Genomic DNA, 27,629 nt, shown 5'->3' with positions numbered 1-27,629 from the left:
CACGAACAACGGCAGTGCCTGGGTGGCCCCAGTGATGAAGCGTCCGACTTCAGCTCAGGTCATGATCTCGTGATTTGTGGGTTTGAGCCCCGCATCAGGATCTCTGCTGTCAGCACAAAGCCCGCTTCAGATCCTCTGTCCACGCCCCCTGCCCTTACCCCACTTGCGTTCTCTCTCTCTCAAACATTTTAAAAAATCTTAGGGGCGCCTGGGTGGCTTAGTCAGTTAAGCGTCCGACTTCAGCTCAGGTCATGATCTCGCGGCTCGTGAGTTCGAGCCCTGTGTTGGTCTCCGTGCTGACAGCTCAGAGCCTGGAGCCTGCTTCGGATTCTGTGTCTCCCTCTCTCTCTGCCCCTGCCCACTCATGCTCTGTCTCTCTCTGTCTCTCAAAAATGAATAAACGTTTAAAAAAAATATTTTAATAAAAAAATCTGAAAAACAAAATACATGAATGATATACACAACCCCCACTCAGTGCTGCATGCACACATCACAGACACAACACAGATACTCACAACGCAGAAGATACACACACAGACACGCCCTTCTCCCTGACCCACCCTGTAACCAAATGGCCGCCAAATCCGCCCTTTGCCCTTGGTCTCTGGATGGAGACTATCCTGCTGCGAAACCAACCAGGTTCCACCTGCTTCTCATCACCCCCGGGCCCAATCCCAGTGAGGGCTGCAGCAACCCCACATTCTAATCAATTATTCACCCATATCCTCCCCTAGTGAGTGAGATAAGGCGATACAAGGCGATCCAGAAAGGCTATACCTGGTTTCTGGTCCAGGACCCAGTCTGGTCACTGACTATGCCATCAATCTTCATCTAATCATGTAATGCCCTGGGTGCTCACCAAGTGCTACACACTGAGTCGGGCACTTTCCAGAAGTCTGAAGCCCCCAGACTTCCCAACACCCTGCAGAGTAAGCATTAATATTCCCATTTCATTGATGGGGGAAATTGAGGCTCATGGAAATCATTTGCTTATCCAAAATTTCATAGCTGATGGAGAGGTCAGATTTGCCTATAGGTCTGGAGGCTCCAAACCCCCATTTTTTCCTCTCCTCTGGTGTGTGGGGGGGTGGTCCTTGCAGACCAAAAAGCGACAGAGAAAGTTCCAACTTTCGGGCAGCTGATGGACTAGCTGAGAAGATACGCACGTAGGCAATTAAGAAAAAAAAGAAGAAGAAAATCCCAAGCCGGTGAGAGAAGCATTGAGTGAGAAGCCCAGGCAATAAATAACTAAGCAGAGCAAGGCACCGGGGATTCTGGAACATTCCACCTCCACATCAGGAAATGCAGCCCCTCTTGAGGAAAGCCCCAGGCAATGGCTTGGTCGTGAAGAACATTTAGGAGGTTCTTGTGGGAACAGGGGACCCGGGGCCAAATGCGCTATCTCTACAACCTGAGGGACCTGCGGGGCCCAGACACTCCAGTTGGGACAGCGAGGCTTTGCGCCACAGCCTGCAGTGTTTCTGGGCTCCTTCGAGCACATGGGCACCCTGTAAATGCTATGTGGTGGTGGAACGGTTGGCCGAGGGAAGGGACGTCTTCATCCCAGCTGCTCTGTGGTCTCCTGGGGGTCATCTTCCTGTGGCGTCAGGAGCACAGCCCGACCCACAGATACTGGGATCACAGAGCTCCTCGTGGCTCAAGCCTAAGGCCCCAAAGTGGGCATCTTCAGCATACTCCACGGCATCCAACCCCAGCTCGGAGGGCCTTCGTGTCTGTGGTATAACAAAATATCTGTATCAGATATCAGGCCCCAGTTCCTAGCACAGAGCCCCTCAAACTCTCGGAATTTCCTGAGAGACTGAGCATCTTTTGTTACTCAGAACAAGCCCACACCTGGGTTCATGCTCACGAGGTGACTCTTGGTGGGGCCCTAGGTGGCTTCAGGATTGGGGCCGGTCCCCAGAGGAACCAGCCACGTGATGAGGGGGTTGGCACTTTCCGTTCAGAGATTGATTCAATTGCTCCTGGCCAACGACGCCATCCATCGTGCCTGGGTGATGGAACTCGATAACAATGGGGCTCGGGGGCTTCCGGGCCAGCGGACGCAACGGTGTGCTGGGAGGGTGGTGTGCCCAGAGAGGGCCCGGGAGTTCTGCGCCCCTTCCCCCATCCTTGGCCCCATTCCATTTGGCTGTTCCTGAGTGCATCCCTTCTGATAAAACCACAGGCATAATTACTCTCTTGAGTTGAAGGAGTCAGTCTAGTGAATCATAAACCTTGAGGGGGGTTTCATGGGAACCTACGAACTTGTAGTCAGCAGGGTGGCAGACGTGTGGGGAAGCCTGGGGAACCTGTTCGTAGCCGGCATCCGAAGTGGGGGGCAGTCCTGTGGCCCTTTCCCTGGAGGGGTCTGTGCTGGTACCAGGTAATCAGTGTCAGAACCGAACCAAAGGGCTGGACTCCCAGCTGGTGTCAGAGAATTGGAGAATCAGTATGGGAACGGCGTCTCTGGTGTCAGAAAGACAAACCAGAACAGTGTCCACCTCCTTTTCCCCAAAGATGTCCCCTCCACTGGGGCTGGCTTGGCTGCTGGCCCTTTCCAGAGGAGACTCCAGGATTTCCAGGACAGGCCCCTCACCGTCGGCACGGCTCTTCACAGCCCATGAAGACGTCCTCTGTCTTGCCACATTCCACAGCCCCACAGCCCCAGGAGGTAGGTCTGAAACCCAGAAAGGCATTCCTTCTGCTCGACGTGCGTGTCTACTGATCTCCTCTGCCAGGTCGTAGAGGATCGGGACGTGGAAATATTTGTGCTGGAAGATTCTATCCCCCGCCCCCATTTTACAGATAAAGAGACTGAGGCCCTGTAAGGCTGTGACCTGCCCAAGGTCCACCCGGCTCAGCAGGGCCACCCGGCTCAGCAGGGCGGAGCTCCCGCTCTGGAGGAAGCGGCCACCCGAGACCAGGGTCTCTGCTGAGGCTTAAGGGCCTTGCCTCACGGCCTGCAGACGGCCGGAGAGGAAGTGAAACACGAAGTGAGCCACCTCTCCTCCTCCTCCCAGAACAGCCTTCCCCACACATGTTCGAGCCACAGAAACCTCTCGTTAAAGTTTTACAGTTAACCACTGAACATGCTACTTTGTCTCCATAATTTATACCTGACCCGGGCGTCTAGACATGACATCATGGGAAGGTGTGCCTCCTTCTGCGGCAAGTTTACAATAACCAGAGCTCAGGGTCGTTACACGGCCTTGCTCTGAGGCAGCCGGGAGCCCCGCTGAGGGGAGCGCGAGCCGCGGGCTTGCACACCACAGAGGCACCCCTCTCCAGCAGAAACATTACTAGAACCCCATTTCCAGAGGAGAAGCCAACAGGTAAGGGACTTACGCGGGCGGAAACAGCCACGACTTCTGGCCTCACACCCACCCCAGGCTCTGTCCCTACCACCTGCCGCCCCCCAGATTCCACTCACAGCATCTCTGGTGCTGATCGGCCGCCTCAAAGGGGAGTCTAACCCCAGCTTCAAATCCCCAAGAGAACCTTCGCAGGCAAGGTCACTCACCTTGGCCCTCGGGCCCGGGGCTCCTGATGCCCTCTGCCAGTCAGGGCTGCTCAGGCTCACTGGAAGCCAGGGACAGCCCACTTTTGTGGCCCCTCGTGCCCCCTGAACCTATGGGCCTAAGTCCTATGTGGTACTAGGATCAAAAAAAAAAAAAAAAAAAAGTAGAGATAAACTATATCTTCTGTCTCTGTCTCTGTCTCTGTCTCTGTCTCTCTCTCTCTCTCTCTCTCACACACACACACACACACACACACACACACACGCCAGGACATAACCTCAGTTTTACAATTCATTTTGGTCCTAAGCATCCATATTCTAGAAAGGAAGACACCAAAATCAGTCAATGTGTGTTTCTAATACCATTGTGCTTAGCACTGGGCAAGTAAGGAGCAAATTAACAGCCACGAGAACCACGCGTTAAGGGCCTACTGTGTGCCACGGACTGTCGTCACACCAGGTACTTTTTATTCACTTCATTTGATATACAACGCGAGACAGTATACACTGTGCCCACTTCACAGAGGAGGACACTGAGGTTCAGACAGAGGAAGTGACTTGCCTACAGAACAGGTATGGGGAAGCGGGATTTCAACCCTTCGCCCGGGTTGAAGTCCGTGGTCTTTCCTCCGTCCTGGCAGGCAAGGGGTACAGAGAAGGATTCAGCAGCCACGCCCGGATCCCAGTGCTGGGAGCTCTAGCTGGAAAATGGAGCCACCGCCGGCAACACATGACAACGGGAAGGAGGAGGGTGGTCAGCTGGGCGGAAAGCCACCGCCCCGGTGTGGTGCCGCACGGTGCCCCTGCCCTGAGCCAGCTGGCCTGGCTCATGCTCGCACTCCGGGAGGCCACGTGGGAGCCCTCGGGGAGGTGAGATTCCGGTCTCCGTTCTGCGTGTCCTGCGTGTAAATCCACCACACTCTGTCCATGGGTTTCCGGTTACATGGGAAGGGGCCTCAGGCCTCATGTTACCACCACGCACTTCTCCATACTCTGCACAGGATGTCAAGGGGCCGGTGTGCTGGCTGGCCGGGAAAGCTGGAGCTCTCTCCTCCCCTTCCACCAGCCCAGGGCCGAGGGGCTGCGACTCTGTTAAAGGCAGGGCGGTGGCGGGGGAGGGAAGAGAGAACATTCTGGGCTCCCAGTGGCCCCCGGGCCGGCTTTAGTCAGTCACGTGGCATTGGAAGGAAAATGTCTGAACGGAGCCCCAACGGCAAATCGGGTACAGACTGAAGCCCCGCGCCGGTCCGGGTATAGTTCACGCACCAGCGCTCCAGGCCGGGAGAACTGGGAAGGGATGGCAAGGTTGGAGGCCACAGGGGCCTGTCTGGTCTGGAAAAGGACTGGGGAAACTGAGTCCCTTGAGCAAGAGAGAGCAGAGACACTGTATGACGGGGGAGGGCACTCAGCAGACCTACACGCAGGCACGAGGCTCGGGGTGAGGCTCCGATGAGATACAGAAGCGGCTGTCTGAAAAAACGGAAGCACTCACCCAGGACATAAGGACCCAGGTACCTCTGGCTGGGGGCTGTGACCACAGCCTCTCTGGAGGCAGGGGGATCTGGGGAGACCCACCAGGCCATCCAGCCCCTGCCCACATTCCACCGTCAGCCTTGAGATGTCACCTCGGTGGTTGAGGGCTGGAGGCAAAGACTCAGCAAACCCTCTGCCACCTGCCAGGGAGGCTGGGGCTGGAAAAGCACCAGAAGCTACAGAATGAGGGTCTCCTGGGACTGAACCCCCTCGAGACCACCAGCACCCTCAGAGTCACCACTGTATCAGCTCTGCAGGTAGAAACGCTCCTCTGTGTGTGTCTGGTCCCAGCGAAGCTCCCGATGCAAGGGGAGAGGACCAGAAATGCAGGGGATCTAGAATGTTCCCTGGCATCCCCTGAGTCCCCTTTGCCCTCCCAATCCAAGCCGCCCTTGGGGTCATCAGGCCCTGCCCTGCCATCCCAGGAGCCGCCAGACCAGCCTCGTTGATTCCAAGTTGGGGGGGGGGGAGGGGGTGCAGATACAGACCACAGGGAGGCGCTGCAGAAAGCGTGATGTCTCAAAACTGACCGGGTCAGGATCTCCCCCACAGCCCTCAAGTTCCTCCGAGAGGCCCGCCCCGACTTTTTGCTACCCCACTTTGGATGGTGAGAACGAACTGTCTGCTGTTCGGCTGGAACTTGCGTTCTCCTGTCCCGATCTACCTCTCCCCCCTGGACACTGGCAATAGCTACCACTTCCTGAGCAGGGAGGGCGCGTTGTGCCTGTCTCCACCACACCCCTGCGAGGTAGCAGGCTTTGGCCTGTTTTGTAGGCACGAGAGCTAACGCTCAATGTTCCAACAACTTTCCAAGGGTCACCTGAAGCCGAAAGGAAGCCAAGGAATCAGGATTTGAACTCAGTTCTGCCCATCTACTGGACCACGAATTCTGCGACCTGTCATATGGAGGACAACACAAGGTACAGTCAAGTAGCAGCTAAGACCCTCACTGTGGAGGCTATGCCGGCCAGGCAGCCTCAGGGGTCAAGACTCAGGGTTCACCCTTAGCTGCTTCCGGGGAGCTTTGGGCTGGCAGCTCGCCTCTGTCAGCCCTTTCAGGGGGAACTGCCTCAGTGACGACAGTGTCTTCACCCGAGGTCATGACCCTTTCTGGGCAGCCACATCCAATCGTCAGCTAACTCAGGCTATGAAGGCCCAACCACTTGGCCCTCGACTCTTCCTCTGGAACAAGGGTCATCCCACCTCAGAGCTCCCATGGGGTGGGCTGGGGCCTTCACTGCAGCCCCAAATCTCATGCTGTTCCATCCACCCTGTTTCCCTTCCCATAACAGGTCTTGACCCTCAATGTACCCCTAGTAGACCTCCTCCCACACGTCTGCCTTCCAGAGCCTGCGTCCTGGGGAACCCAAACCTTGACAGCTCTCTGGCCTCCCCGGTTTCTGTATTCACATGATTTTGGCCACGTGGCCTGACTTGATCTCCTCAGGCCACGATGGGTGGGAGTGGAGCTTTTCCCCACAAGCTCCCTTTCTAGAAAACACTGAGCTTAGGATCAGAATAGGAGCAGGCTTTAGCCCAGAAATGCCTGGTCCAATGAGCTTACTTCTGGCTTGTTGGTTGTGGGCTGTCCTTGACCTCTGAGAGGCTTGGACCCCCTCTTTTCGGAAAAGGACTCCATTAAGGTCGTGGGTCTCAGAAGAATCTCAGAAAACTCACGAGCTTTGCAATCATCTCCTGAGGCACCACTCTGGCTCCTGCCGCCCCCTGTGAAATGCCCATGGGCGAAGAAGAAGCCGCCAAGGTAAGTGCTGAGAGCCCTCTGGATGTGCAGACAGCCCGGCAGCCGAATGATGTGCCTGTGACCTGGGCCAGTCCCCGAGCAAGCGCCTTCCAGAAAAAGAAGAGGCAGGTGACATCTGTGGATATTTACAGCCCCACACAGCATGATGGGAGGTGCGGAAAGACGCTTGTCTGGCAACAAAAACCCATCCCGACGGCTGGAACCACTCCAGGCTGGGACGGCATGTCAGAGAGCCCAGAATCTCACCGGAGAGGCCGCGCTGTCTGCTGAAGCTGAGAACAAGCGCGGATGTTGAACAGAACAGGCCCTCAGCTCGTCCTCCCAACCAGGCTAAAGTTTACCAAAAATGCCGGGACGAGGCAGGTGTTAGAAGCGACTGAGGGGTCAGGCCCCGTGGAATGTTCTCTCCAGCTCAGCCAGCAATGACCATGGCACCTTCACTCAGCTTCTATCTCTCCCGTGGGCTCCAGCAGGGCCTGGCATAAAAATCAACATTTCCCTAAGCCTCAGTTACTCACTCACCTATACCATGGGGACAATGGTACATCCACCGGCTGAACCTTACATCTCACACACATGATCTTCCAAAAAGCTTGGCCAAGAAAGGAAGCTCAAGACCGGGTGGTGACTGAAGGATGATGCAGATTCAATGAGATTGTCTTCTTAAAGATAAGACACGCCTAATGTGTTCATGTGCTGATGGGGAAGGAACCCGTGGGTGAGAGAGACGGACCATCCGAGAGAGAGAGAGAGAGAGAGAGAGAGGCTCCCAGCAGAGTGGAGTCCTGAGAGAGTGAGCCAAGTTGGATCCAGAGGGCCAGGCCTTGAGCTTGAGGAAGACCCCTCCCTAATGCTTACCTTCCATGAGTCCCACCGCAAATCAAACACACCTTAGCAAAGCACTCATTTCACAGCACTGGGGTTATTTGCCTACTCCTCTGGCCCCTGCACACACACACACACCTGGGAGCTCCCCAAGTCCCCTTTCCAGCAGTGTGACCCAAGCATCTAGCACGCGGTGCCTGGAACCTTCCAGGTCCTCAGCTAATTTGAATACACGGCCCTACCTGCTTGCCCCTCCCTTCAGTGACAGCCATGGCAGGCAAGTCTCGGAAACACCATCAGATGCACTGAGAATCGTTTCCCTAAAATGCTGAGCTCTGCAGACCGGCCAGGAGGCAGCAGCCTTATCCCAAGAGAACGCCTCCCAGCTTTGAACGCTCAGCCATTCAAAACACAAACACGCTCACACACAGAGCTCAAGCCAGGGGTGAAATGTCAGCACCACCTTGGACTCAAATCAATCAGCTTGACGCTCGCATGCACTTGCTAAGCCACCTCGTCCCGGGCCTGCCCTTGCCCGTATGGAAGCACAGGGACTTCATTTCCTGTCCTGGCTAGGATTCCAGCTGAAACAAACAAAGCAAAACAAAAGGGAAAACTCCCCCTGCTTGCGTTAAACGTATCTCCTGATGGTCGAGTCTATCAACTTTATGGCAAACCTCCTCCACGACACCGCGTAAGATCTGGGCCCGAAAACGCCGGGAACCGGGCCGCTTAGGTATTTCGGAAAGAAGCCGCCCAAGAGTCCTGCTGACCTTGACCTGTTCCTTGGCGCTGGGAAAACTCTGAGTAGGATCTCCCAAGACCTCAAAGGTCCCGGTGGCTTACAGTGAAGAGCACTTCTGCAGGAACAGAAGACTCAGGTTCCAGTTCTGCGTCAGCCACTCCTCAGCTGGATGACCTTGGCCAAGACTCTTCACATCTCTGAGCCTCAGCTTCTGCATCTGTCGCAGTCTGTGTGGGCCGCTACAACCAAGTGCCATATACCAGGGGGCTCATAAACGACAAGCATTTGCCTCTCGCTGTTCCGGAGGCTGGGAAGTCCAGCATCAAGGTGTCGGCAGATCTGGGGTTTAGTGAGGGCTAGTAGCTTCCTGGTTCGGTGCCTCCTCACGTGGTAGAAGGGGGAAGGATATTCTCTGCGGCCTCTTTTATGACCTAATCACCCCCAAAGGCCTCCTCTTAACACTATCACATCGGGGAATAGGTTTCAACATACAAATTTGGGAGGGGAGACACCTACATTGTCTATATCAGCATCTATACCGTAGAAAAATAGAACAGCACGACCGAAAGCCCTTTCTAAAGTATGAAGTACCAGGGCACCTGGGTGGCTCAGTTGGTTAAGTGTCCGACTCTTGATTTCAGCTCAGGTCATGATCTCATGGTTCATGGGTTTGAGCCCCACATCAGGCTCCGTGCTGACAGCTCAGAGCTTGGAACCTGCTTCGGATTCTGTGTCTCCCTCGCCGTCTGCCCCTCCTCCACTCACGCTCTATCTCTCTCTGTCTCAAAAATAAATAAACATTAAAAAACTAAATAAATCAAAATTAAAAAAAAATTAAAAAATCAAGTGTAGGGGTGCCTGGGTGGCTCAGTCAGTTAAGTGTCCAACTTTGGCTCAGGTCACGATCTCACAGCTCGTGAGCTTGAGCCCCACATCGGGCTCTGTGCTGACAGCTGGGAGCCTGGAGCCTGCTCCGGATTCTGTGTCTCCCTCCCTCTCTGAACCTCCCCTGCTCGTGCTTGGTCTCTCTCTGTCTCAACAATAAATAAACATTAAAAACAAAAAGCGTGAAGTACCATTTCAAAGGTGAGAAATAATGATGTGATGATATGACGTTGATAAAGGTGATGAAGTCACCTCTGCTTCCAGCCAATTGAGCTAAGTGGAGGGATATCTCCTGGTGGAATGTAGGTTAAGGAACTACTTTTTAAATTAAATCTAGGGGTAAAGCAATGGTACTGTGTCCCGTGCTTAATGCTGACTCCTTTGATCATGTCCCAGATCATGTCCAGGTGCAGCACCAGTCAACAGCCCTGCCAGAATCCCAACTAAAGGGCAGGCACTATGCTGGCCACCACAAGGAGACACAGATGGTGAAAATACTTTCTGCCCCCACACCCAGAATCTCTCAAGTCTGTCCGCAACAGTGTAATCAGCAACCTTTCCAGGGGCTAATTTGGCAGTATGATTCAAAGCCTTGACCTACGCCCCTCATGTATACCCAACAGTTCTGCACAGGGATTGATCCTAAAGAAATTGTTAAAGGTGTTGACACAGATTTAACTGAAAAGATGGTCACAAAGTTTCTGTTCTGGTTCTGATGGAGGAGCTTGTATCAGACTAACTACAGGTAAAGATTACAGGGCCTCGGGGTGCCTGGGGGGGGCTCAGTCGGTTGAGCGTCTGACTCGGCTCAGGTCATGATTTCACGGTCCGTGGGTTCGAGACCTGAGTCGGGCTCTGTGCTAATGGCTCAGAGCCTGGAGCCTGCTTCAGATCCTGTGTCTCCCTCTCTCTCTGCCCCTCCTCTGCTCACGCTCTGTCTCTCTCAAAAATAAATAAACATTTAAAAAAAGATCATAAAGTCTAGATAATTTTTTAAACAATTATTTGAAAACCCTAGAGAGCAACAAAAGTCCAGCAGAAACCGAAGGAAGTCAACCATTGCAAAAAAGAAAACAGAACTTGCTACATTACATGGCTTTTCCCCCGAGGGAAAGATTCAGTTCAGGCGGTGTAGGGCGGCCGGAACCTAAGTCAAAACCTGCAGTTGTTTAGGCTTAAGGCTGCCAGAGGACCTGGAAAGTGAAGGAAGAAATCTAATAAGAAACAAGCTAATAGAGCAGAGAGCCCCAAACTCTGTGTACGAACTCCCCTGAAGTCCTTGGCTGACCCCTGAATTGTGCATGTGGGGGTAGGGGAGATTCCAAGGAGCTGAGCAGAAAACAACAGTGGGAAGGTTACAAAAGCTGAGCAGAGATATCAGCCTCTGCCCAAGAGAAGGGCGATGATTTAGCTCTTGTGTCTTTCCACGTTTGGAGCTTGAGTATCTCCACCTAGGGCTTGCCTTTGAAACCACAGAAAGGCCAAACCTGAGGAGTAAAAACTATATTTCAGGTCTAAGGGATTTACATACCCACCCAACGAAGTGTAGAAACCGAGGCCTCACAAATTTAAAGTAATTTCACTGCTTGCTAGAACAAAAATCAACATTCTTCAAGGACACCGGAATCGCTACCACATATCATTCAAACTGTCCAATATATAAGCAAAAGTTATTAACACGGAAAGAATGACAGGGGCAGTTGAGACCCAAGTCCAAGGGGAAGTGTCAATATAAACAAATCCTAAAATGACCCAGGTTTGGAAATAGAAGACAAATGACTTCAAAAGTAGTTGTTAAACCACTACTTTTTAGTGGGACTTTATAGTGGGACTATAAACCACACAGACACAGAAATGGACATTCTAGAACTGAAAAAGACAGTGTCTGAAATGGACTTAACAGAAGATTGTGGACATCAGAAGAGTCAATGAACTTGAGAACAGATCAATAGAAACTATCTAGACTGGGGGTGCCTGGGTGGCTCAGTCTGTTGAGCACCCAACACTTGATTTTGGCTCAGGTCATGATCTCACATTTGTGGAACTGAGCCCTGCACTAGATTAAGATTCTCTTAGGATTCTCTGTCTCCCTCTCCCTCTGCGCCTCCGATGTTTGTACGTGTTCTCTCTTTCTCTCAAATAAATAAATAAATAAATAAATAAATAAATAAATAAAAATAATAAGAAATTATCTAGACTGAAGAAGAGGGAAAAAACAAAGTCTCAGTGACAATATCAAGAAATCTAACATCTGCGAAATCCCCAGAGGAGAAGAGAAAATGGGGGAAAAAATACTTCAAAAAATAATGAACAAAATGTTCCTGATTTGGTTAAAACAACACACACACACACACACACACACACACACACACACACAACTCATTGGCTTATAGATCCAAGATGCTCAAAGAAGCCCAAACAGAATTAAGAAAATCTTACCTGATAACATCATAGTCAGACTGCTAAAAGACAGGATAAAGAAAAATCTTAAAAACAACCCGAGGGGGGAAAAAGACACATTCCAGAAAAGAAACAACAAAATGAATACAACAGATGTCTCACCAGAAACAATGGATGCCAAAAGACAATGGAATAACCAGTCTGTTTAAAGCACTGAAAGAAAAAAATCATCGACCCAGAATTATGAACTCAATGAAAATATTATTCAACCACTGAAGTATTGGAGATGATGTGAAGAAATTGTAACCCTTGTACAACGGAATGGGAACATCAAATGGGAGAGCCACTATGAAAAAAGTTTTGCCATTCCTAGCAAGTTTAACACAGAATTACCATATGACTCAGAAAAACCAATCCTAAGTATATATCAAAAAGAATCGAAAACAGGTGTTCAAACAGAACTGGTACATGAATGTTCACAGCAGCCTGATTCACAACAGCCAAAAGGTGGAAACAGCCCAAATGTCCATCAACTGATGAATGAATAAACACAATGTGGTCTATCCATATAATGGAATATTATTCATTATTTGGATATAGCCCACAATTTGGATGAAGCTTCAAAGCATTATGCTAAGTAAAAGAAGTCAGACTCAAAAGGCCACATATTGCATGATTCTATTTATATGAAATATCCAGAACAGGGAAATCAATAGAGACAGAAGGCAGATTTGTGGTTGCCAAGGGCTAAAGGAAGAGGGGAATGACGAATGACTGCTTAAGAGGTATAGGGTTTCCCTTTGGAGGGATAAAAAAGTTCTGGAACTAGATAGTGGTGATGGTTGTAAAACCCTGTGAACATACTTAAAATCACTGAATTAATTATATTCTTTAAAATGGCTAAAATGGTAAATTTTATGTTCTGTGTATTTTGCCAGTCAATTAAATCATTGATTATTAAAAATAAATTAAGGCAAAATAGGTATCAAAAAAACATATTTAAGTAGAGAGAATTCACAACAAGCAGACCTGCAATACAAGAAATACTGAAAGAACTTCCTGGGGCTGAGGAAAAGGGATACCAGATGGAACCCCAGAGCTCTAGGAGAAACAAAGATCACCAGAAATGATAACTTAGGATAAACAGAAGATTTTTTTCCTCCCTTCACCTGTTAAAAAGATAACCTGTTTGGGGCGTCTGGGGGGCTCAGTCAGTTAAGCGTCTGACTTCAGCTCACGTCACGATCTCACGGTTCGTGAGTTCGAGTCCCGCGTCAGGCTCTGTGCTGACAGCTCAGAGCCTGGAGCCTGCTTCAGATTCTGTGTCTCCCTCTCTCTCTGCTCCTCCATCCCCCCTCTCCCCTAAATAAATAAACATTAAAAAAAAACCAAACAGAACACCTGGATAGCTCTATGTCTATTAAAGAAAACAAATTTGTTATCAAAACCTTCCCTACAAAGAAACTGACAGGTCCACATGTAATGTAAACGTTGAATTCTATTCACCATTTAAGGAAAAAGTAGTATCAGCTTCACAAGAAAATGCTTTTAGAAAATACAGGAGGAGGGGGAATGTCCCAATTCTTTTTACGAGAACAGCATAATCCTCATAACCAAAACACTGACAGACATTATAAGGAAAGAAAATTACAGAGAAGTATCAAATACAGGAATGTAAAAATGAATAGTGCATCCAAATATGGTGGATCCCAGTAATAATAACATTATTCCCAAGAACAAAGGGTTGATTTAGTATTCCAAGTCAATGTAATTTGCCACATTAACAAAATAAAGGAATTTAAAAAACGATCACCCCAGTATAGATGAAGAAAAAGCATTTGACAAGATTCAGCACCTCTTCCTGATGAATAGTCTCAACAAAGTAAGACTAAAAGTGACTATTCTCATCTGATACATGGCATATATGAAAAAATCTACTGTGGACAGCATACTTCATACTGAAATGGAGAACTTACCCCACCGTGATCAGAAACAAGGCAACTATATCTGTTCTCACCACTTCTGTTTAACATCTTACCAGAAGTTCTAGCCAGTCCAATAAAGCAAGAAAAATAAAACAAAATGCATTAATATTTGAAAGGAAGAAGCAAACATATCTTTATCCACAAAGGACATAATAGATTACACAGAAAACCCAAAGAAATCCATAAATAAGCTATAGAACTAATAAACGAATTTAGCCTGGTTTTTAGATACCAAGTCAATATTAAAAATCAAATATATTTCTATATATTAGCAGGAAAACAATTACGAAATGAAAATTTAAACAGCAATCCCATTTTTCTTTAGAAAGAAAGACAGTGTGAGCAAGGCAGAGGGGCACAGGAAAAAGAGAGAGAATCTTAAGCAGGCCCCATGCTCAGTGTGGAGCCCAATGCATGACCTGAGCCAAAATAAAGAGTTGAGCATTACACCAAGTGAGCCACTCAGGTGCCCCTAAAGCAATCCCTTTTTTTTTTTTTTAAAAAAGCACAAAAAATACAAAATACTTAGAAATAAACTTAATGAGCAACAAGCAATACCTCTACTCTACAAGCTGAAAATTAAAGACCTAAATAAATGAAAAGCTATACCATGTTCATGAATGAGGAGACTCATTATTAAGGTACCCCTTCTCCCCAAATTGGTCTATAAATTCATCACAATCCTACTCTCCATCACAACAAACACTTTTTTTTTGTAGAATTGGTAAGTTGTGTGAAGTTTTTATGGAGATGCAAAGGAACTAGAGTGGTCAAAGCAGTCTTTAAAAAGAAGAAATTACAACTATGTTCCATTTCATTCCCACTACAACAGCTACAATCAAAAAAGACTAACACATCAAATATTGGCAAGAATGTGGAACAACTGGAACACGCTTTGCTTATGGGACTGTGAAATATTAAAACCTCTTTGAAAAACCATTTGGCTATTTCTTAGGAAGTCAAACAACCTAATTAAAAATGAGCAAAAGTCCTGAACAGACAGTTCACAGAAGAAACTATAAGAATGGCTGGTAAGTACATCAGATAGACATACAAAAAGATGCTCAACATCAGTGGTCAACAGAGAAGTGCAAACTACCACAACAAGAGACCATTTCAGACGCATTAGAATGGCTAAAATTAAAAAGGCTGACAGCACCAAATGTTGGCAACAATGTGGAGCAACTGGAACAGGTGGGAAACAGTCCGGCTCTTTCCGATAAAGTTAAATGGACAACACCACTTTGCAACTCCACTTGCAGGGATTTACCCAAGGGAAATAAAGACATATATCCACAGAAAGATATTACAAGAATGTTCACAGAAGTGTTATTCTTAAAGCCAAAAGCTAGAGACAACCCAAAGATCTATCCACAGGACAATACATAAATAAAATTGTGGTTATTTATACAGTAGGATAATACCCAGCAATACAAAGGAATTAACTGATACACATATCACAATACGAATGAATCACAAAAAAACATTATAATAATTGAAAGAAACCACACACAAGAGAATATATTATATGGTTCCCTTTATATGAAGTTCAAGAATACATACTTGAATAACTGATCTATGGTGACAGAAATCAGCACAGTGGCTGCTAAGGGGTGGGAACTTTCCAGAAGGTGATGGAAATGTGTGCATGTATCAAACTCATCAAAGCATACACTTAAAGAGTGGTGCCATTTCAGGGGCGCCTGGGTGGCTCAGTTGGTTACAAATCCAACTTTGGCTCAGGTCATGATCTCACGGTTTGTGAGATCGAGGCCCACGTCGGGCTCTGCACTAACAGCGTGGAGCCTGCTTGGGATTCTCTCTCCCTCTCTCTGTCCCCCACCCGCTCATGCTCATTCTCTCTCTTTCTCACTCAAGATAAATAAAAATAAAACTTAAAAAAAAAAAAAAGAGTGGTGCTTTTCAGAGTATGTAAATTTTATCTCAGAAAAAAAAAAAGATGTTTACAGTAATGTTAGCAATAACTTAAAACTTGGGAGCAGCTTCAATATCTTGTAATAGGGGTTCAGTTAATAAAGTACATACCCAAATTTTACAGCCACTAATAATATTGCTGCAGAAAGCTATCTATCGACACGGATAAACATTCATGGTAACTTATGTGAAAAAGAAAGTTATCGAAAGCGTCTAACTGACATGAAAGCACAGGAAAAAAGGCCTGAAGGCTTTTCACCAAAGTGAGGTTCAAGGTTACCTTGAGAGGCGTGATTCTGGGTATTTTTATCTTGTCTACACTGAACGTGCGCTTGCTTTTGTAATAAGGAAAAAACATTTCTAGATATATACCTATTATAGTTACAGACACTTAGACATGTCTAATTCTCCTTAGCTGTGTTCTCTAAAGTCACCATGGTTCTGAATGAGCAAATGTTGAACCATTGCTCCTATAGGGCAAATACGGGGTTAGGTCTCTCCCAGCGTCTGGTCACCACCACACTTTGGTCAACTTGTTTTACATGTGCTGGGAGAACTTAACGGCTGTCTGCACCTCACCTGGCAGCTCTGAGTGTGACCCCTCCTGGTCCCTGTCCCATGGGTGTCCTCCCTTCGAGGATCTGAATCTGTACCTTTCGCGGTAATAAACCACAAGCTGTGAAGGCAAGAGCTCTTCGGCTCTGTATGAGTTCTCCCAGTGGATTATCAGACCTAAGGGGGGTGGTCTGGGCCCCCTCCCCCGTCGCATCTATATCAGTTTCTCGAATCCCCTTTTTTTTTTTTTTTTTTTTCAACATTTTTTATTTTTATTTTTGGGACAGAGAGAGACAGAGCATGAACGGGGGAGGGGCAGAGAGAGAGGGAGACACAGAATCGGAAACAGGCTCCAGGCTCCGAGCCATCGGCCCAGAGCCCAACGCGGGGCTCGAACTCACGGACCGCGAGATCGTGACCTGGCTGAAGTCGGACGCTTAACCGACGGCGCCACCCAGGCGCCCCTCGAATCCCCTTTTGAATCCCTTTTGCTGTTCTGCTGGTTCTGTCACACACATGCTCGTGTTCTATCTGCATGAAGATTGCGAACTCAGACATTCTGAGGCTTATGCTTCGTTTACTAGTTCATCCCTTTAGTAAGGAGAACACAAAAAGAGGTGAAAAACGTACATGCTTAGGCAGTGCAGTGGTTTCCAGGAGACGGAGGAAGGGGCCCTATTCGGGCTCAGTTACCCTTAGAAGAAACACACAGTCTGCAGGGTGGTGAGCGGCAGTTGGGGGAGGCAGACATGAAAACACACGGTTACAGTCAGCTAAGGCAACGATGGGGGCCAGGGGGGCATCGGGGGCCCTGGGAGTTTAGAGAAGGGCCCGAAGCAATTCCCGATGCTGAGCAAAGGCCTCTAAAGATGAGCAGAGAGAGGGGCCCTTCTCTGTATGAGTCCAACGTTGCTCGTTTTATTGGTCACTGAAAACTCAGTTAGTTACTTCAGGGTAAATCAATCACGTCCCTAGAAAGCCCTGCCTGCCCAGCTCCTTGCAGAATCCAGACAGCATGACTGCTCTGTTCAGTGGGAGGGACCAGGTGTCTCTCCCCATGGCCGTGGCATTGACAAGAGAAGTAAATCCAGATCCTGGCTCTGAGGGCCTCCGACTCAACCAGGCACCTGATGTGAACCGTGGTCTTCCACATCAAGTATGCGCGGTCCAGCCACCCCCAATTTCACCTCGGGGAGCCTGGCCTCCCCCCACCCCTCGGCCCCCTCCTGCTCCTCTCCAAGGAAAGACCCACAGCAGCTCTATGCCCCACCCCCAAGTGTGGGCCAGCTCCCCTCCCAGGATCAGGTGCCTTGTAAGTCAGGAAGGGCGGTACCACTGGACCCTTTTTGCCTCCCGGCCCCCTCCCGCAGCTCCGCTTTGGGCCACAGGCCCCCTGAAGCATCGTCATCATTATTACTCCTGCTACTTCTGTTACGTTATTATTTACAACCCAAAGAATTTTAGGCAGTTTACAGTGAGAGCATGTTCCTAACATATTATAACTTACCATAACTTCATTACCACCTAACTTATAAAAGCATATATGTAAAACAAAAAATCAGTAAGTTGGATGATAAAAAAAAAAATGACAGAAAATAATTTTATCAGAAAGTCAATGTCGTAGAAAGCCACCGTTCCCAAATGCAAAACTGGCCGCTGAGCCTCCAGACCGACCAGCTAGCATGGGAACAAGGTGGGCTGCGAACCTGTTGGTTGGGCAGAACCCACCTTCCTTGGCCATGAGCGAGGTGGGGATTTGCTGTCATCCCTCCCCGACCCACCTGAGTGCTGCCATCTGGCCCCCTCGGGTTGCAGAGGCAGGCTGGGACCCGGTCCAGGGGCTCGGAAGGAAGGCCCCAGCTCGGGCCCTCTCCTCCCACCCTCCCTCGGGAGCGGGGACAGAAGGGCAGGACAATCAGTTCACCAGCCACCAGGTCAGTTTGCCTCATTCTACAACAGACGTGGCTCCAAGGCTGGTGAACTCTCAGCTGCACCTGCTCAGAGACCCGGTGGCCAGCCCTGCCCGCCCCCCACCCACCAGAGCAGAAGAAAGAGGCGGCAAATTGAATCCCCTCCCCCAGGCTATAGGGCTCAGAATTCGCCTCCATCCTGCACCCGACTGGGGCACACAGGGACCCCGCCTCGGTGCCCACCGGCAGAACTCCACGGCCCGGCCCACCCAGTGCCCCTCCCCCAGCCGTTTGGCCTGGACTCCCCCCACCCCCCCTTCTCACACACACCCTGGCAGACTCACCCTCATCACAGTTGCTCCCAGTGAAGCCAGGACAGCATCTCCACTCCAGCACCGTCACCGTGCGGTAGGACACTTTGTATGTGGGTCTGATCAGAGTCCTGTAACTAACACAAGGGCAGCATCAGGAGAGTGTGAGCGCCCGTCCACCCCCGCCCCCCAGCCCCAGCCCCAGGGCTCTGGGAGCCACCTGGGTAGTGGAGTCCATCATCCCAGCTCTGTGCCCACTGGCTGTGTGGCCCCGGGTAAGTGACCACCCCTCTCTGTGCTGGGTGCATTATAAAGTCCCTCCTCAGCTCTGCCTTCCTGCAGGTCTCCAAGCGTGGCCACCTACGGTGGGAAAATGTCAGCCACGGACTGAGCTGCGTTCCCACAACTCATATGTTGAAGCCCTGCCCACCCTGCCATATGACTGTATTTGCATATAAGGTCTTTAGGAGGTAATTAGTTAAATGAGGTCATTAGGATGGGGCCCTAATTCCTTAGAACTGGTGGCCTCAGGAGAAGAGGAAGACAGAGAGAGATCTCTGTGCTCACGCACACACTCAGGAAAGGCCGTGTGAGGACACAGCGAGAAGGTGGCCATCTGAGAAAACACATTTCTGTTGTTGAAACCACCCAGCCCGTGATATTTTGCTGCGGCGGCCCGAGCTAAGACACGGACCAAGATCATGAATAAGGGAAAGAAAAATATCAGAACGTGCATGACTTCTAACCACCCCGAAGTTACTGAATTCCAACACTCTTTCCCAATCATTTCTTCGGTTGATTCATCCAATGAATACGTATGAATACATAGGAGCGCCAACTACACGGAATCCTGTGGTCACCGACTGATAAAACTGAGTCCCATCCTCGAGAAAATCACAGCCTAGCGGATGATAGAGACACGTGAACGAAAACTCGCAATCCGATTGTGGGACCCTCGCAGCCCTAGAAAACTCCCACAAAGTGCGGTGGGTCCCACAATAAAACTTCACACTCCTGCAGTCGTGAACTTTTTCTTGCAAGTAAGCTTGATACTATTTTGCAAAACTCTGAGACATAAAAGAGACCACCAAACCACAACGAGCTATATCACCTCCAGCGCGCGCAGAGGTGAGAATGGCTGTCTTCAAAAAGACAAGAAACGGGCGCCTGGGTGGCTCAGTCGCTTAGGCGGCCGACTCTTGGTTTCCGCTCAGGTCATGATCTCACGGTTTGTGGGCTCGAGCCCCGCGTCAGGCTCTGCGCTGACAGTGCAAAGCCTGCTTGGGATTCTTTCTCTCTCCCTCTCTCTGCCGCTCCCCTGCTCACGCCCTCTCCCTCTCTCCCTCTCAAAATAAATAAATAAACTTAAATAATAATAATAAAAAAAAAGACAAGAAACAACAAGTGTTGGCGAGGATGTGGAGAAGGGGGAGCCCTCATGCATCCCCTCATGTGGGGATGTAAATTGGTGCAGCCACCGTGGAAATTGGTGTGGCAGCTGACAGCTCCTCTAAAAATTGAAAATACAACTCCCATGTGATCCAGCACTTCCACTTCTGGGGATTTATTCCAAGGAAAACAAAAACACGAATTCGAGAAGCTACCTGCACCCACATGTCCACTGCAGCATGAGGTACAACAGCCAACACAGGGCAACAGCCTAAGCGTCCATCGATAGAGGAACAGCTAATAAAATGTGGTGCATATATGTACAAATGAAATATCAGCCATAAAAAGGAAGGAAATCTTGCCATTTGCGGCAACAGGGATGAACCTTGCGGGCGTTATGCTAAGTGAAATACATCAGAGAAAGACAAATACTGTACGATTTCACTTATATGTGGAATATAAGAAAAATTAAAAAACAAGGTCATATGTACAGAGTACAGACACGATTGCCCGAGTTGGGGCAGGGGAGCGGGGAGCAAAATGGATGGAGGGGGTCAAAAGGTAGAAACTTCCAGTCATAAAATTAACAAGTCTTGGGATGTAATGTACAGCAGGGTGACTATAGTTAATAACACCGAGTAGAATATGGGAAAGTCGCTAAGAGAGTAGATCTTCAAGTTCCCATCCATCTTGGGGTGGAGGGGCATGTGGGTGGTTCGGTCAGTTAAGCATCTGACTCTTGATTTCAGCTCAGGTCACGATCTCACAGTTTGTGGGATCGAGCCCCACGTCGGGCTCTGCACTGACGGTGTGGAGCCCGCTTGGGATTCTCTCTCCTTCTCGCTCTCCGCCCTGCCCTGCCTCTCTCCGGTGTGTCCACTCTCTCTCTCTCAAAACGAATGAGCCAACTTAAAAAAAAGGACTAGAAAAATAATTTTTGTAACTGTGTGTGGTGACAGATGTTAGCTAGAATTATCGTGGTGATCATTTGGCAACATATTCAAATACCAAGTCAAATACTGTACGTCTGAAACTAACATAATGTTACCACACACACGGACACACACACAACATAGGACCCAATTTCATAAGGGGATAAATTTGGCTTGACTACTCGATTTCCATGCATCATTATAACTTTGCTGCTCGATCTCATGCGCACAACTTCCTCTTGAAAACGGAGCTACGTGAGTTCACAAAATCCGGATCTGCTGACACCAAGCAACTGAATCGGTGAATGGGAAAATTATGAATTAATTGGAAGCAGCAGGCGTGACGTTTCGAGATGCCCTGTTGACAGGAAAACACACGAGTCACGTCTCAAATTTCAGAAACCCTGCACTAAATCTGAACAATCCTGTTACACTAATTTCTCTTTAAAAAAAAAAAAAAATTCTTCTCGCTCATGTTTCATGAACGTTCTGGCAAACCAGCTTCCCCCCTGGAGGTGGAAGGGGGGCGGTGAGGCTGTGTGCAGCCAGGGGCAGGAAACTTCGAATGAGGGGCCAGGAGTCTGCATGCTGGGACCAGGACAGCAGACCCAGACCTTTGGACTCACAACTGCCTCCCGGAAACACTGCCACAGGGCGGGGGGGGGGGGGGGGGGGGGGGGGGGGCAGGGGGTCTGTAGGTTCTGTAGGTTGTAATAAACACACACACTTACGTACACACACCCTCTCACGTGCTCTCGCACTCACACATGCTCACGTGCACGTGCGCGCCCGTGCTTTCACACCCTCAACACTCCCACCGCCTTCCTGCTGCAGATCTCCCAGCTTGAAGCGAGGCCCAGCCAGGAGAGGGAGGAAGCTTTAATTTAGATAAAAGATGACAGTTTTTAAATGAATTCCTGGAACGAGACTGGTGCTCCTGCTGAGAAGGACCAGCAAAGCTATGGAACCCACACACCCCCCCCCCCACTCCCCGGGGCAGACGTGCAAGGCAGGAAAAGGGTCGAGTTACTTGCTGCTCACATCCAGCCAAGCGCAGCGGATGCCACGAACGGGGTGCCTCCTATAACCTCGGCGCCATGGGGTAGATGGAGCCCTGGGCGGCGGGGACACAAGACCCGGGCTTCGGGCTCTGCCCCAACTCTTGATATGGAGTTGCACACGTTACTCATGAGGACCCCATGGAGACCAGGATGAGGGGCGTGAGGCTTTCTGGGAGGGTGCGTATGCAAGGTGCCCAGAGCAGGAGGGGTGCATAGATGCTGGCTTTGCAAAATGCAGATGTGACCTCGTTCCTCCTGGCCCACGCCCTTCGGCCGTCCCCACTGCGGTCAGGGAGTCGGCCTGCTTAGCCACGAGCGCTGGCCCTTGCCCTGCGGTGTGTATACACACAATGGAATATCATTCCACCCTCCAGGCTGTGAGCCATCCAAATGCACCAAGCATCCCTCAGTCCACGCCTCGAATGACCATGATGATAACACAAGAATAAATCTCGTAAGAGCTTTGAGTGTTTGCCACGCTCCAGTCACTGTTCCGAGTGTTTTACATTCGCCAGCTCATAACAATCTCAACGGGTGGATACTGTTACTAATCCTAATTTACAGATGAGGGAACTGAGGCACAGAGAAGTTAAGTAACTTTCTCAAGGTCACGCTGCTACAAGGTAGCAGAAACTACAATTTGTGTTCGTTCGAGGGAACATTTTTCCTCCCTGCACAAGATCCTGATCTCGGGCTCTGAACTAGAGGGAACGCTCCCGCTCCAGAGAGGGTGTCTTTCTGCCCTCGGTTCTGTGGGCCATGGGCTGGCCTGTCCCCCACCCCGGGACCAGAAGGAACCAGAAGGAACCAGACGGCCTGTGAAGTCCAGGAGCACCAGTAGGTGGCGCTGCCTCACCAGCCCTCAGGTCTCACCTGCCGGCCCTAGGCAGCAGGAGTGTTCACAGCCTGGGCACAGGCTGGGCTAGCCCCCCCCCCCCCCCCCCCCCCGCCCAGCCCTTCCACTGAGGTCCACTCTGCAAACCCAGTGATCTTTCTAAAACACAGATCCAATTTCGTGACTGCCCTCTCTCAAAACCTCCCATGGCTCCCACAGACTAAGCTCTTTAGGTCAGTAAAGAAGACGCTCCTACCTTCTATGCTCCCTTCCTCCTGCCTGCCACCATCAGCCAGGGCTCCTACCACGGCTGCACAACCCACTCTTCCTGCCTCTGGGCCTTTGCACGTGCAGGCCCCTCTGTCTACCTGCCCTTCCTCCTTTACTCTGCCTGAGATAAATTCCCAAGAGCCTTCAGGGTATGACTCAAATGTCCTGTCCTCCTCTGTGAAGCACCCCCGCTCCTGGCCAGCGTCCACAGGCTCCCACCTGAGCCCCCCCACAGCAATTTGCACAGAGACTGGTTTGAACCCGACACTCATCCGTGAACTCAGCAGGTACATGCCAAGAGCCTGCCATGTGCCAGACAATGGGAATGCAAGCACGGGTCCTCTCTGCCACATCAGCACACACGCGATGACGTTATACGTTATATAACGTATAAGCACGGGCAGCGCTAAGTGCTTTGAAGCGAAGTGGGGAGTTCATGCCTCACACTGGAATGGAATGTTTTTATTAAAGTACAATTTACATGCAGTAAAATACATAAATCTAGTGTTTAGCTTAATACTATTTATTTATTTGAGAGAGAGAGAGAGAGAGAGAGAGAGAGAGCAAGCAGGGGAGAGGGGCAGAGGGACAGAGAGAATCTTAAGCAGACTCCATGCCCCGTGTGGAGCCCAACGCAGAGCTCGATCCCATGACCCTGGGATCACGACCTGAGCGGAATCAAGAGTCAGACGCTTAACCGACTGAGTCCCCCAGGCGCCCCCCTATATCTTTTGTCTTACTGATAGTAGCCATCTTAACAGGTGTGAGGTGATAATCTCATTGTGGCTTTGATTTGCATTTCCTCTTACCAGTTACTTATTTTATTTTTCTTTTTTCCTTTTTTTTTTTTTTTGTTTGTCTATTTTTGAGGGGGTGTGGAAGGGGCAGAGAGAGAGGGAGACGCAGAATCCGAAGCAGGCTCCCGGCTCCGAGCCGTCAGCCCAGAGCCCGACGCGGGGCTCGAACTCACGGACCGCGAGATCGCGACCTGAGCCGAAGTCGGACGCCCAACCGACTGAGCCACCCAGGCGCCCCTATCAGTTACTTGTTGATGCGACTATTGAAGACGAAGCAGATGACGCTGTATTGGGGAGGGCTTCATAGACGGGAGGGGCAACTGATACCCAGGAATAGCTTCACGGCCGTTAGTATAATTGAAAACAGTAGCTGCATTGGGCTCTCCAGAGCAGCTGAACCACTGGCCTACATGGAGACATACAGACAGAGATTTATTTATAGGAGTTGGCTCACGCAACGATGGAGGCTGAGCGGTCCCATAGTCTGCCATCTGCAAGCTGGAAGCCCAGCAAAGCCTGTGGCGTGGCTCCCAGGGAGGCCCAGGGGGCCGAGGGTGTAAGTCCTAGTTCGAGTCCCGAGACCCAAGGACCAGGAGCGCTGATGTCCAAGGGTGCGAGTGGATGGATGTCTCCAGAAGAGAGTAAATGGGCCCTTCCTCTGTCTTTTGTGTTCTGTCCAGGCCTTCAACGGATTGGATGACGCTCACCCCCATGGGGGAGGGCAGATTTTCTCTACTCAGCCTACCAGTCCAATGCCGATCTTCTCTGCTCCATAACCTTGATCTTGGGCTTCCCAAACTCAAGGACTGTCTATTAAATAAATGCCCCAACTTGCACGCTCTCTTGCTCTCTCCCTCTCTCAAAATAAATAAACTTTAAAAAAAAATACTCTATCTCTCCCTCTGCCCCTCTTCCCCTCTCGCTCTCTCCCTCTTTCTCTCTCCTAAAAAACAGAAAAAGACAAGATACTAAGTGTTGATAAGGATGTGGGGAAGAGGGACCTCTCGTGCACTGTTGGTGGGAATGTAAATTGGAGCAGCCACTGTGGAAAGGCATTTGGAGGTCCCTCAGATTATTAAAAATAGAATTATCATGTGACCCAGCAATCCCCCTTCTGGGTATTTATCCAAAGGAAATCGGATCAGTATCTCGAAGAGGTTTCTGCATCCCCATTGTCCACTGCAGCATTATTCACAATAACCAGGGCATAGAAACAACTGGAGTGTCCATGAACAGATGAATGGATAAAGAAATTAGACACACACACACACACACACACACACACGCACGATAGAATATTATTCAGCCACAAAAAAGGAGGAAATGCCGTATGTGACAACCTGGATGAGCCTGGAGGACATTATGCTAAGTGAAAAAAGCCAGACACAGAAAGACAAAAATGAATGATCTCGTATACGGAACAACATCATCAAAAGAGTGGAATTCAGGGGGGCGGCTGGGGGGCTCAGTTGTTAAGCATGGGGCTTCAGCTCAGGGCACGATCCCACGGCTCATGGGTTGGAGCCCCGTGTCAGGCTCTATGCTGACAGCTCAGAGCCAGGAGCCTGCTTCGGATTCTGTGTCTCTCTCTGCCCCTCCCCCGCTCACACTCTGTCCCTCTCACTGTCTCTCAAAAATAAATAAGCATGACAAAAAATGGTTTAATAAAAGCTAAAAAAATTTTTTTAAAAAGGGTGGTTAGCAGAGGCTAAGAGGTGGGGGAAAGAGGAAGAGATTGATAAAGGGTACAAACTTTTAGTTATAAGACAAGTAAGTCTTAGAAACCTAATAAACAATGTGACAACTGTCACATTGGGACAGTTGCCTCTGTGAGGTAAGGGGGCAACTCTACCTTCTGCTGCTGTTTGAAGACTGTTCCCAAGGGGCAGAGACACCTCCCGCCCTGCTCCCATCCCTCACCCCAGGGAGCAATCCCTTTCAAATCAGATCAGCCCCCAGGCCGCCCCCACAATCAGACAAACAGCAATAATCCCAGCGTTCACAGACTTCGCTGAACCTCTTGAGGTCGGTCTCACTCGGGGTCGCCTGCGCTCCTGCAGAGAACCCGGCTACCCTAGGGCTCCCCAGAAGAGGCTGCACCCCTGCACAGGGCTCACCCCACCATCCAGGTGGTGGTGGCAGGCCTGTTCCTTGGAGGCGATGTGACGACCCAAGGATGAGGTCCTGGGCGGGGGCCACGTGGACCCGGGAGCGACCCCCACCACCAGGGCTTTAACGACTCCCGGATGGATGCGGGAGGAAGAGAAACCAGATTGGCCTCTGGGGCCCGATTCTCCCCCAGGTGGAGATGGCCCTCCAGCCTGTTGACTCTGTAGTGCTGAGGTGTCCACTGGAGGGGAGAACGAAGTCCACACCATGGTCCACGAGCCCTGCGTGCTCTGGCCTGGCATCCACCAGGCCCCTGACCCTTAAGTCCCTCGTTCCTGCTTTCCAGCCATACTGGCCTTCCGAATCACTTAAGGGGTGCTCGCTCGTGCGTGCTCTCTCTCTCTCTTTCTCTCTCTGTTACCTAGTTAAGGCCCAGTCCCCTCCACCCCCATCTCAAAGGCCCTCTCCTCCAGGAAGCCCTCCTAAGGCCTCTGACCACATCAGCGTTCCCGGCTGTGCCCTGTGTCCCTGTGCCCTGCCTTCATAGCATTTCCCCCAGGTTACAAACTGCATTCCTGACTCATAACTGATGCCTGTGTCTCTGCCACGCCACGGGCTCCAGGAGGGCAAGGCCCTTGTCTGTGCCTGTCACATAGTAAGTGGGCAACACTTTGGACCCACCGACTGCCTGGGGGTCTGGCTCCCATGACGTGACGGTCCTCCTGGAGCTTGCTGGCCAACAGGCATCCAAGGCCACACAGCTATGGGCACGGGCTGAGGGAGGAGAAGTCCCTCACTGGTCCACAGAAAATGCTCTCCATACATGCCCACTTTACTGGTGCCAAAACTGGCTCAGAAAAGAAAGAGGGATGGAAGGGAGTTGTATCTGCCGAACACCGGATGCTTGGCCCACTGGTCCTGTATCACTGTCCCGTTTTGTGGATGAGGACACAGTCCCCGCCCGAGCTTGTGTGGAGCCCCCAGTCGGCCTGCGCCCTCAGGATGTGGATGAGCCCGCTCCCCACGCTAGACTGTATACGCTCCAGGGCCCGTCTTTTCATTGGCTGCCCCCCCACCTCCCACCCCAATGCATCCAAGAGGTCAGATGGCCCAGCCGAGATCCGGATACAGGGAGGGAGATGCTGCAGATGTGCACAGGGTGGCCCCCGCAAGGACAGCCCAGGCTGCCTTGGCCCGAGGGGATCAAACATGCAGTCAGGCAAGATAAACACGGGGCTTTCTGGCTGCTTTGTTTCTAGTTCACTCCAACGCATCTCTGTCCCTCTAGGAGCTTTGAGTGAGCCCCGGCCTCTCTGAGCCCTCTGTGAAGTCTGGGCTGGGATGCCACAGATTCAAAGGTCCCTTCTTACCTTGAAATTCTCTAAACGCAATTTAGAGTCTCCATGGGGTGTCTCCCACCTCACCAGTTCTGGGTTATTGTTTTTTCCAAGATGACCCAAATTTAGGGACTTCTGACCTCTTCGGATTTGCTCCCTCTGATGGGCGGATCCTGGGGCTTCCCTCACCAGCAAACTCCAGAATACATACTCCCCTGGGGGTTGTTACTCAAATATCCACGAGGACTTTGACTCTCCCCCTCTGTGCTCCCCCCATGTCAGGGCCCTGAGAGCTCAACCTCCACCAGGTAGGTCCTACCTGCCCACCGCTTGCCCCCCACCCACCCCAGTCCAGCCTCCATCACCACCCTCCCAGCAGGCGGCCATGACCCCTAATGGGCGCCCAGCTTCCACACCCACCCCCTCTCCTCCAGCCTCCGTACAAGCTCCAGTTTTCAAAGCACAAACTTCCTCCATAAACCTGCCCGGCTTCTCTTTAATCTTAGGACACAACCCAAATCCTTCGGATGACC

General features: G+C 50.4%; 1 protein-coding gene across 2 annotated transcripts in view; it reads right to left on the bottom strand.

Annotated features, from left to right (window-relative positions):
- The window catches only part of COL26A1 (collagen type XXVI alpha 1 chain), a 165,941-nt gene that overhangs the window by 72,757 nt on the left and 65,555 nt on the right, over positions 1 to 27,629 (bottom strand). Inside the window, exon 3 of one of the 2 annotated variants that reach the window (XM_058711070.1) lies at positions 18,400 to 18,503. In XM_058711070.1, coding sequence (XP_058567053.1) covers positions 18,400 to 18,503 — 104 coding nt within the window. The remainder of the gene's footprint in view (positions 1 to 18,399; positions 18,504 to 27,629) is intronic. The other variant, XM_058711071.1, reaches the window with a different exon arrangement.

Source organism: Neofelis nebulosa, chromosome 18 (genome assembly GCF_028018385.1).
Source record: "Neofelis nebulosa isolate mNeoNeb1 chromosome 18, mNeoNeb1.pri, whole genome shotgun sequence".
NCBI classification, from domain to species: Eukaryota; Metazoa; Chordata; class Mammalia; order Carnivora; family Felidae; genus Neofelis; species Neofelis nebulosa.
The sequence above is the reverse complement of the archived record's forward strand: the minus strand, read 5'-3'. Positions and strand labels throughout refer to the sequence as shown.